Source organism: Opisthorchis viverrini, assembly GCF_000715545.1.
Source record: "Opisthorchis viverrini unplaced genomic scaffold opera_v5_253, whole genome shotgun sequence".
Classification (NCBI taxonomy): domain Eukaryota; kingdom Metazoa; phylum Platyhelminthes; class Trematoda; order Opisthorchiida; family Opisthorchiidae; genus Opisthorchis; species Opisthorchis viverrini.
In genome coordinates, this window is record NW_008751909.1 from 663,773 (window position 1) to 675,598 (window position 11,826).

The window sequence follows — 11,826 nt, forward strand, 5'->3', positions numbered from 1 at the left end:
ACCGCTTGCACGACGAATCGATGCTCAGCCCCAGCCGACAATCTTAGAAAAGATCACAAACGCCTTCCGACGTCGCCGTCAGAGTCCATCTAAAGAGTACCCATCATCCAAACCGTCTACTTCTAGCCTGTAATCTCCGTGACAATGTAACTAGACACTATCCTTGGTGGATTCACATTTTAGCTCGCGCTTTTATCAAGCTCCCCAACAAACTTCATCATTCCGGATGTATACTGTAATAGGGATATTTGCTTTTCTAACAACCTATTTTTATTCGAAAGCAACGTATTTTTCATCCCTTTCGTCGGATGTAATCAGAACTTTCGGATGACGTGCGTTGGTCGATGTTCCGAGAGGATGGTTTCTCACCCAACAAGTGAAATACAAACAAATAGGTTTCAAGGACATGTGGCGGTCGGTCTACGCACGATATCCCAGTATCCTTTCTACCTTAGTTACTCCAACCTCTGAACCCCCACAACATGAAGACTGGATTAAGGATGTTTCTCTAAGCTATGAGTAGATTAAAGCCATTTGTGGGGAGAAACTGATGTTGTGTAAGATCAGATTCCTCCTCGGTATCCAACGCAACACGTGAGAAAACCATATCACTAAGTTGCTTTTTGACACACGTGATCAAAGACTGGTTTAATCCCTAGGGTACTAAAACTCAATGCAAGGTTTTCTGGGGCTTAAATTTATGAAAATCCCAAGAGATCAAGTGTAAACTTGTAGACTTCGACAGCGATTGGTGGTTGATGTGTAGTCAACGTGCACCAGCAACCAACGGCTATACACAGGCAACACGTACAAGATTTCGTCTTCCAGGCTGACTGATGAACGACTTCAGTTTCGACAGTGGTATGCCGTTTTTGCGTGTGTCGTAAAATAAGTTAGGACAACAAAATATTGCCTTGACCGGCTGTAAGCGAGTATCTCCAGATGCTGATGTGTTAGGTCACTGGTGTCCCTAACTACTGTGATGTTTTCCTCCGATTAATGCGTTGCCTACGTTTCTGTATCCTCTAGTCGGATCTTAAGTCAGCAAATAAAACCCAGCGTCTGGTACCCGAATTACGTGACCGAGCCACGAGGTTGGTGTTGCTCCGCTGCTGAAAAACTCATTGCAATAGCATTCTTTGGTGGACTAGTGTCGCAACAGTTTCTTTGATTGGAGGAAGGCAGGGTAGGATTCAACAACTTCGGCCCGTCAGCGGTGCTGCTGGGCTTTGCATGGCTACCTAGTTACTTAAATCCAACTGCTAGTTATCTTGATAGCACGATCAGCTTCGGTGCGATACTTGCGACGCCGTTTTACACTGAAGCGCATTCGAGAGTATTTTGTATCAAGAAGGACCTGAACTAAGTGGCGTGGCATCCTCTGTATACTAAAGGCTTCTAGGACGGTGATACATGCAGGGGACAGCCGAAATACCAAGGGTTTCTTAGGTAATCAATCGTGGTGTGTAGTTGAACACAAAAGTGCTGTTAGGCAGCCCTGACGAGCATAAGCTTTTCAACAGCGTTTCGTGATGTCTTATCGGCTGAACCAAACATTCATTTTGTCTTTGAGGGACAGCAACATCCTATTTCTTTTGACCTGGTGGTCTAAGGATCTAAACGAATCAGCGGATTTCAGCAGCACAACCAAGCCTTCATCGAATAGTTGGGGCCATAGTACTTGCGGATATTCATAGCACCACCACTGAGCTCACTCACGATGGTGAGTCTCATGATTCGCCGAATGACAAAGCACGGGATCATTCCTTTGTATCGAGAGGTCAGTCGTCAAGATCGATAGGCAGGTCATAGCTGAATACGAGTCGACCGACATGCTACTATTAGCACCTCCACGTTTGTGAAAACAAAGGTCTGTGTTTGAAAACAGCACGGCTGAAAACTCTTCAGCGACTCAATGAGTGATGTGTCCCATTCAGAAAATGTTGGGCCGTTCAGAACCAAATGGTAATGAGGAACTCGTGAGAATCAGCTGAGACCGTGTATTTCAAGAGAGTAACTATAGCAAAACAAATTGAAAAATAGACAAATATCACATCCAAGCAGGTCGACCAAAATCTAATACAGCCCAGGGAATCCTGTTTCACTTGTGCAGTGATGAGTTAACCGTTCGTACTCTCCGTGGCCTTGACAATAACCATCGCTGAATACTTCATGCTACTTTTTGCCCTTTGCTTTTGTCGATTCTGTGTAGCCTTTAATATAACGTTTGTGAATTCCATAGGTCTCTGAAAGATGCAGTGCAACGACACGTTAGACGCAGCTTGAAAAAACTTATATCGGGGACACATGAAGTGAGATTAACTTTTGTGGACAAAACTCACTGGGATGATAAGTGAGCACCAGTCCATCACAAAACAACCGCGGAGCACACGAACTCAGCCGGAAGCAAAGTCCGGCTCTCGAATTATCAATGACCATGGTTAGACTGTAGGAAAGTGGTGCTCATATCGAGGGGTTTGCGCAGTGGGTTTACTGGAAAGTACAGTTCCAGGGAGTGATCACACCACAAATAATCCCTTTTAGAGGTGGAGTAACCAATCATCATCATCATCATCACCATTGTAAGCTGTAATAGCCGAGTACTTGTCACACGGTGGTCGTAGCTGCCACAGTTTCGTTCACCGATGATTCGGGGAGGTGGAAGGGAACGTTCACGTGTTACGTCTAAGTGGGTTTATTTCCGGCGTCACAAAAGTTAAGTTGACTCTTTATCGTGCATATCCATAGGATGATGCAGAATCAGAACACATGAAGCTCACAGAATCCAAGCCGATATAGTATAGTTCACGTTGTGAACGGGGCGGTCGCTCATAAAGATTTACTAAGATGCCCTATGGACGTTGTAGTTTCCCCGAGCGGCAGTTGGAGGCGCATGTACTCTGAGGAGGCTTGCTCGTCAAGGTCCAGCGGTGTACTTTACCACCGGCCTATCCAGTCTATTCAGGAAATCCGGTAAGAAAGTAAGTTTTCCAGCAGTTGACTGCGGCACTTATCTTTGCACCAGCTTCGGTTTCACTCCCGTTGTCCCCTAATTACCTCGCGCAAGCAATATGATAAGGTAACGGGGCGCGCGAGGTCGTGTGTTTTTATTGTGAACTTTTGAGTAGCTTCAGCTCGTTCGGCACCCTGACCTCTGGCACACTTCAGAGTGGTGGCACCTGCGGGGCAATCTATAGGGCTTCAATGACGAAGGGAGCGATGATGTGAAAATCGTTTGTTAGGCTACTGCTCTTCGCAAAGTTCGATCGCAGTGAGCAGATGTTCGATGCAAACTGCGTCCTTGCACCAGTGTGCGCAGCACAAGCAGTACGGTTTACCAAAAGCATCCTAAATGTCACTAGAACAGAGGATAGTGAACTACCGAAACACAAGTACCTCACATTAGTCCTACACTTTTTGGTCTGCTAGAACAGGATCAAGCTGGTCAGGGAATGAAAGATAAAAAATTCGTGAGCAACTCACCTGTGAGTAGCTTAGAAACAGCAGCCTCATGAGATCCCTGAGCCTGAATGGTAATTGTGTCCCTGTGTTGTGGATCCTCAACACGTCCAGCAGAACAGGCGAGCGTCAATTGCAGTCGTTTCGCGAATGCGTCTGGATCAATTGTGAAGGTTTCCAGGTTCGATACCCGAGTCTGTGTAGCGAGCAGTAAAAAAACGGATATTGCGGAACTGTACAAACAATTCGTTGGAAATGAAGGGCAAAACCGCCAGTATTTCACAGCTCATCTGACTAGGTCACCAGTTTCAACACTGACGAATCAAGTATGAATGGCATCGATCACCATCAGACAAGCCTATTGTTTATAAAAGTAGTTCAGCTGCAATCCCTGTCTAGCAGCCAAGCCACTCGAAAGAGGCAAGAGGTCTATCTATGGGCAACCAGACGCCAATGTAATTGACATCCTATCTATCTTACACAACCCTTAAAAGACCACAATTGTGAGCCAGATAACCAATTCATACACTTTCTTTCTGAGGCGGGGTGTAGCGCTCCAATCTTTTCAATATCTTTACCAAACCCATATGCTGTGGTTTGTGGCGTTATAAACTCCGAGCTCAGATGAAGAGTAATTTAAGCGGATATGTGAAACCTCTTTCCGATAAATGGTCACTTGAGGAGCCAGTCAATAGGTGACCACGTGATATAATTTCCGTGATTAAAGGATGAGCGGCGCTAAGTCCTACGTGAGAGCTATTCACACTGCTGATCAGTCCCTGGTGGTCAAACAATTGTGCTGGAGGTTGGAGATTCGAAACGCTGAGTTTCGTGAGATGTACGCTACTGACGATTGCCAACAAGGATGAAAAAGCTGTACAGTGCTTCCGGGGCTTTCAGTATAGATTGGCTTCATTGACAGGATGGAATCTCTATTGAAACCCCGTATGGTTCGTTACCGTTTGTTTGCTCAACCGTAGCTACTCGTGTGTAGTGTCTACACTGTTTCACCAACACAGCAAAGGTGATTAGCCCGCTCCTCATGTTCGGAGATCCAGTATCGAGTCGTCGATTTAACTCACTCGAGCTTGAGGAGTGCAATTAGTCCAACTGTCAATCACAGACATTGATCTGAACTGAACGAGCAGTTCGACCACCTACACAGTACTTCACGATGAACCTAAAATACATACCATATGACGATCTAACCGCCGTGGCAATGTTCTCCGTCGAAGAAAGGGCACGTTAGATTGTTTAGTACTTGAATTTCAAGGGCAGTTCAGATATAGCACTCTTTCGGTGCCCAACTGCCATGCCACCAGAAGGAAGCACGAGGGCTGGGATACTACCCAAACCTAGAAAGGGGAAATCAATAGGCAGAGGTCCGGTCCGATTCACGAACCTTCCGGAGAGTAAATTCGCACTCTAATCACTGAGCCATCTCGCTTCAAGGGTGCAACACTGTCAAGAAAGGAGAGGAGCAGCTTCTTTCCATTCTTCATGACCACTGTCAGATCTATTACAGGCGGGTGTTTCTTGCGCCATAGCAATGAGGGACCAGCACCTTCAGCGGGGCTAATACGATAAGCGAGTGGCAATTGTTGTAATGTACAGGAAAACAACTGTTGAAAGCGCATCAAGTATACTGGATTGGCCAGGGTGCTTTCGGTCGCCTCAAGGTACATATTTGGGTTGCAGAATTTCATCAACAAAGGATCGAGTTGAACTAAGCTGTAATGAAAGAAATACAGGGGGATGTGAATAAAAAACAGAAGTCGAAATTAAAAGGTTGGGTGACTCACACAAGTGCTCGTATGCATGGCAAAAATGCATGCTATATCTCCCAAATAGCCCCACCTTGTAGAAGAGCCTTCACCTATTAAATCGGTTCAGTGTGAAAGATCAGAATGTATTCATCTGTTATTTTGGACACTGGTGTAGAGATAGCATCATCATCGACAGTATGACATCAACATCGATGATTCACTGCTGTACCAGAGATAACATTGCTAACCATTCTAACTCATTACGTAATCTATCATATTTCATTGGGATCGCAGAATTGTGCAGAATAATGGAACGACCTGGGCCAGGGGATAACGGTCCGAAAGATGTTTCATTGACAGACTGCAGCATCTATGGTATTATTGATATTGTCGCAGCTGATGAGGTATGTTGTGATCCTATTAAAAAGGGTCACAAGCGACTGCTCTGGTCATCTGTTTGAGCGAGCAAGGGTCTTAACTTTTTCACTGCTATGGAGTGGTACAATTCATTCATTCCTTAAACATACCTGCCTCTGGAAAAAAGACAAATACACCTACCTGTCTTCGGTATTTTCGCCCGGCTGAACTGTACTTGTGCTGTGTGGGTTTTCAAAGAAATTTCATACAGTGTTGACTAGGAGGCTTTTCAATAAATTAGGTACTTACATGCAGGCAGAAGTGCATCCTTAATGCTTTTAATCACTCTTTCTCGCAGAGTGATGATATTCCCAGTGCATATGGGCATCAGCCTCAAACAAGCAGCGAACATTCATGTCACCGGTTTTCAGTGGAATGACTTGTACTAATATCCACTTTTCCGAAATCGCACATTATGGTACGCAAAAAGTGCTGCCGAAACGTAATGACTGGGAGGAACCGAGCTTGGGTGGCAGTCTTTTGCTAAACATATAAACAATTTCGGACTGGCCTAACACCGTCTATTTTCGGAAGCTCCAACGTCAACACACGTATACACAAAGGTCCTGAGCTCTTGTCACATGTCACTATGAACTACTGACCGTCGACCTCTCTGGCGAAAGCTGAATAAGCAACGCAGGAAATGTCCTCATCCGACACACCAGGAACCAGTAGCCTGATGAACACCGAGTTGTCCTGTTTTTCAGTTTCACTACAGATCCGTGGTATCTTCAGCTAGAGAACAAGTCAGGAAGAACCCGATGGCATTAGGCGACTGTTTAGCAACAGAGTTAGTAATGATATAAGGTAAAACGCGGTTCCAATCAACAGATAATCGAGTGTGAGTAGGTGTTCTTCAAGTTCTACGGCAAAAGCGGAAGATGGTACTTGCAATGGCCCGTATTACGACACCAATGCACAGTAGCGCCGACTTGGAAAAAGCGAACGAATTAGCTGTTATACTGCCACCTGAAGTTCCATCGAACTGGTGAAGTGTGCAGCTTTCCAAAGAAGAGTATTTTGATCTGGCAACACAGAGACAAACAACCAAGATACAGATAGGGTGAGGTGCTAGGAAAGTACTGATTAATATGAAACCCTATTGTTTGGCGATTTTCCAATCATTGGGTCACTAAGCGTAATACTCAGCTGAGCAAGAATACTGCAGTACACTCTCTTTATGAGAAACATCATTGCAGTAGTAGTCGAACACTGCTAAACACAGTTACGGCCCTACAATAAACGTGTTATGGAAATTCCGAGGAAANTTCACGTGTTACGTCTAAGTGGGTTTATTTCCGGCGTCACAAAAGTTAAGTTGACTCGTTATCGTGCATATCCATAGGATGATGCAGAATCAGAACACATGAAGCTCACAGAATCCAAGCCGATATAGTATAGTTCACGTTGTGAACGGGGCGGTCGCTCATAAAGATTTACTAAGATGCCCTATGGACGTTGTAGTTTCCCCGAGCGGCAGTTGGAGGCGCATGTACTCTGAGGAGGCTTGCTCGTCAAGGTCCAGCGGTGTACTTTACCACCGGCCTATCCAGTCTATTCAGGAAATCCGGTAAGAAAGTAAGTTTTCCAGCAGTTGACTGCGGCACTTATCTTTGCACCAGCTTCGGTTTCACTCCCGTTGTCCCCTAATTACCTCGCGCAAGCAATATGATAAGGTAACGGGGCGCGCGAGGTCGTGTGTTTTTATTGTGAACTTTTGAGTAGCTTCAGCTCGTTCGGCACCCTGACCTCTGGCACACTTCAGAGTGGTGGCACCTGCGGGGCAATCTATAGGGCTTCAATGACGAAGGGAGCGATGATGTGAAAATCGTTTGTTAGGCTACTGCTCTTCGCAAAGTTCGATCGCAGTGAGCAGATGTTCGATGCAAACTGCGTCCTTGCACCAGTGTGCGCAGCACAAGCAGTACGGTTTACCAAAAGCATCCTAAATGTCACTAGAACAGAGGATAGTGAACTACCGAAACACAATTACCTCACATTAGTCCTACACTTTTTGGTCTGCTAGAACAGGATCAAGCTGGTCAGGGAATGAAAGATAAAAAATTCGTGAGCAACTCACCTGTGAGTAGCTTAGAAACAGCAGCCTCATGAGATCCCTGAGCCTGAATGGTAATTGTGTCCCTGTGTTGTGGATCCTCAACACGTCCAGCAGAACAGGCGAGCGTCAATTGCAGTCGTTTCGCGAATGCGTCTGGATCAATTGTGAAGGTTTCCAGGTTCGATACCCGAGTCTGTGTAGCGAGCAGTAAAAAAACGGATATTGCGGAACTGTACAAACAATTCGTTGGAAATGAAGGGCAAAACCGCCAGTATTTCACAGCTCATCTGACTAGGTCACCAGTTTCAACACTGACGAATCAAGTATGAATGGCATCGATCACCATCAGACAAGCCTATTGTTTATAAAAGTAGTTCAGCTGCAATCCCTGTCTAGCAGCCAAGCCACTCGAAAGAGGCAAGAGGTCTATCTATGGGCAACCAGACGCCAATGTAATTGACATCCTATCTATCTTACACAACCCTTAAAAGACCACAATTGTGAGCCAGATAACCAATTCATACACTTTCTTTCTGAGGCGGGGTGTAGCGCTCCAATCTTTTCAATATCTTTACCAAACCCATATGCTGTGGTTTGTGGCGTTATAAACTCCGAGCTCAGATGAAGAGTAATTTAAGCGGATATGTGAAACCTCTTTCCGATAAATGGTCACTTGAGGAGCCAGTCAATAGGTGACCACGTGATATAATTTCCGTGATTAAAGGATGAGCGGCGCTAAGTCCTACGTGAGAGCTATTCACACTGCTGATCAGTCCCTGGTGGTCAAACAATTGTGCTGGAGGTTGGAGATTCGAAACGCTGAGTTTCGTGAGATGTACGCTACTGACGATTGCCAACAAGGATGAAAAAGCTGTACAGTGCTTCCGGGGCTTTCAGTATAGATTGGCTTCATTGACAGGATGGAATCTCTATTGAAACCCCGTATGGTTCGTTACCGTTTGTTTGCTCAACCGTAGCTACTCGTGTGTAGTGTCTACACTGTTTCAACAACACAGCAAAGGTGATTAGCCCGCTCCTCATGTTCGGAGATCCAGTATCGAGTCGTCGATTTAACTCACTCGAGCTTGAGGAGTGCAATTAGTCCAACTGTCAATCACAGACATTGATCTGAACTGAACGAGCAGTTCGACCACCTACACAGTACTTCACGATGAACCTAAAATACATACCATATGACGATCTAACCGCCGTGGCAATGTTCTCCGTCGAAGAAAGGGCACGTTAGATTGTTTAGTACTTGAATTTCAAGGGCAGTTCAGATATAGCACTCTTTCGGTGCCCAACTGCCATGCCACCAGAAGGAAGCACGAGGGCTGGGATACTACCCAAACCTAGAAAGGGGAAATCAATAGGCAGAGGTCCGATTCGAACCACGAACCTTCCGGAGAGTAAATTCGCACTCTAATCACTGAGCCATCTCGCTTCAAGGGTGCAACACTGTCAAGAAAGGAGCTTACCAGCTTCTTTCCATTCTTCATGACCACTGTCAGATCTATTACAGGCGGGTGTTTCTTGCGCCATAGCAATGAGGGACCAGCACCTTCAGCGGGGCTAATACGATAAGCGAGTGGCAATTGTTGTAATGTACAGGAAAACAACTGTTGAAAGCGCATCAAGTATACTGGATTGGCCAGGGTGCTTTCGGTCGCCTCAAGGTACATATTTGGGTTGCAGAATTTCATCAACAAAGGATCGAGTTGAACTAAGCTGTAATGAAAGAAATACAGGGGGATGTGAATAAAAAACAGAAGTCGAAATTAAAAGGTTGGGTGACTCACACAAGTGCTCGTATGCATGGCAAAAATGCATGCTATATCTCCCAAATAGCCCCACCTTGTAGAAGAGCCTTCACCTATTAAATCGGTTCAGTGTGAAAGATCAGAATGTATTCATCTGTTATTTTGGACACTGGTGTAGAGATAGCATCATCATCGACAGTATGACATCAACATCGATGATTCACTGCTGTACCAGAGATAACATTGCTAACCATTCTAACTCATTACGTAATCTATCATATTTCATTGGGATCGCAGAATTGTGCAGAATAATGGAACGACCTGGGCCAGGGGATAACGGTCCGAAAGATGTTTCATTGACAGACTGCAGCATCTATGGTATTATTGATATTGTCGCAGCTGATGAGGTATGTTGTGATCCTATTAAAAAGGGTCACAAGCGACTGCTCTGGTCATCTGTTTGAGCGAGCAAGGGTCTTAACTTTTTCACTGCTATGGAGTGGTACAATTCATTCATTCCTTAAACATACCTGCCTCTGGAAAAACGACAAATACACCTACCTGTCTTCGGTATTTTCGCCCGGCTGAACTGTACTTGTGCTGTGTGGGTTTTCAAAGAAATTTCATACAGTGTTGACTAGGAGGCTTTTCAATAAATTAGGTACTTACATGCAGGCAGAAGTGCATCCTTAATGCTTTTAATCACTCTTTCTCGCAGAGTGATGATATTCCCAGTGCATATGGGCATCAGCCTCAAACAAGCAGCGAACATTCATGTCACCGGTTTTCAGTGGAATGACTTGTACTAATATCCACTTTTCCGAAATCGCACATTATGGTACGCAAAAAGTGCTGCCGAAACGTAATGACTGGGAGGAACCGAGCTTGGGTGGCAGTCTTTTGCTAAACATATAAACAATTTCGGACTGGCCTAACACCGTCTATTTTCGGAAGCTCCAACGTCAACACACGTATACACAAAGGTCCTGAGCTCTTGTCACATGTCACTATGAACTACTGACCGTCGACCTCTCTGGCGAAAGCTGAATAAGCAACGCAGGAAATGTCCTCATCCGACACACCAGGAACCAGTAGCCTGATGAACACCGAGTTGTCCTGTTTTTCAGTTTCACTACAGATCCGTGGTATCTTCAGCTAGAGAACAAGTCAGGAAGAACCCGATGGCATTAGGCGACTGTTTAGCAACAGAGTTAGTAATGATATAAGGTAAAACGCGGTTCCAATCAACAGATAATCGAGTGTGAGTAGGTGTTCTTCAAGTTCTACGGCAAAAGCGGAAGATGGTACTTGCAATGGCCCGTATTACGACACCAATGCACAGTAGCGCCGACTTGGAAAAAGCGAACGAATTAGCTGTTATACTGCCACCTGAAGTTCCATCGAACTGGTGAAGTGTGCAGCTTTCCAAAGAAGAGTATTTTGATCTGGCAACACAGAGACAAACAACCAAGATACAGATAGGGTGAGGTGCTAGGAAAGTACTGATTAATATGAAACCCTATTGTTTGGCGATTTTCCAATCATTGGGTCACTAAGCGTAATACTCAGCTGAGCAAGAATACTGCAGTACACTCTCTTTATGAGAAACATCATTGCAGTAGCAGTCGAACACTGCTAAACACAGTTACGGCCCTACAATAAACGTGTTATGGAAATTCCGAGGAAAAGTTTTGTTACACAAAACTGTTAGAATTCTTCTTCAAGTTGGTCAAACCACTTATAGAATTTCTCTTGTTTGGTGACGGAGCTGGTCCTTTGTACAGACTAACTTCATTTGGGTATTTGCGCCTCCATTACATTGATATTTCTGGCATTAGAGTGGATCGTTCAGCTGTAAAACTCTTTCGGTGCCTAACTGCCATGCCACCCGAAGGTTGCACGGGGGCTGGGATACCGCCAGGTTGCCCAAACCTAGACAGGGAAAGTCGAGAGACAGAGGTCGGATTTGAACCGCGGACCTTGCGGTCAGTAAATCCGCGCTCTAACCACTTGGGCCATCTCTCCCCCCTACATTGGATGACGTGCCCCAAATTTGTTCACGCTTCGTCGCGAAGCAAACCCTGGTCTTTTTGTGACGGACAAATAGTCCCATGAATGAGCCAACCGTAAAAGACTATTATCAAAGTACGATGTGCTGCGCTCCTCATATGACTAACGACCGCTTGCCTTAGCTCGTTTTGTTTGGGTTAACAGGAGAAACAGAATGCGCTGAACAGCGCAAATGAAGCTGTTTCATTCCCAGTTGAGTTTTGATATGTACCGGTAAAGAGCTCCACGCTCTATTACTACAGGCTTTACGGACTGCTACCGCAAGACTGGGTGGGCTCGAACCCTAGCCTCGTGC

General features: G+C 45.3%; 3 protein-coding genes across 3 annotated transcripts in view; 2 read left to right on the forward strand and 1 right to left on the reverse strand.

Moving 5' to 3' along the window:
* Positions 1–132, forward strand: part of T265_14743 (hypothetical protein) — a gene marked incomplete at both ends in the record, with an annotated part of 27,627 nt that extends 27,495 nt beyond the window's left edge. The window contains one exon of the mRNA XM_009175035.1: positions 48–132. Within this exon, the coding sequence (XP_009173299.1) occupies positions 48–130 (83 nt within the window). The remainder of the gene's footprint in view (positions 1–47) is intronic.
* Positions 133–3,445: 3,313 nt separating this feature from the next.
* Positions 3,446–11,826, reverse strand: part of T265_14744 (hypothetical protein) — a gene marked incomplete at both ends in the record, with an annotated part of 22,754 nt that continues 14,373 nt past the window's right edge. The window contains 4 exons of the mRNA XM_009175036.1: positions 3,446–3,655; positions 7,297–7,418; positions 7,723–7,894; positions 9,180–9,429. Coding sequence (XP_009173300.1) covers positions 3,446–3,655; positions 7,297–7,418; positions 7,723–7,894; positions 9,180–9,429 — 754 coding nt within the window. The remainder of the gene's footprint in view (positions 3,656–7,296; positions 7,419–7,722; positions 7,895–9,179; positions 9,430–11,826) is intronic.
* T265_09056 (hypothetical protein) lies at positions 5,534–9,245 on the forward strand (the record flags this gene model as incomplete). Its single annotated transcript, XM_009175025.1, has 3 exons — positions 5,534–5,629; positions 8,972–9,110; positions 9,151–9,245. 3 exons carry the CDS (start codon positions 5,534–5,536, stop codon positions 9,243–9,245), a joined length of 330 nt encoding a protein of 109 aa, XP_009173289.1.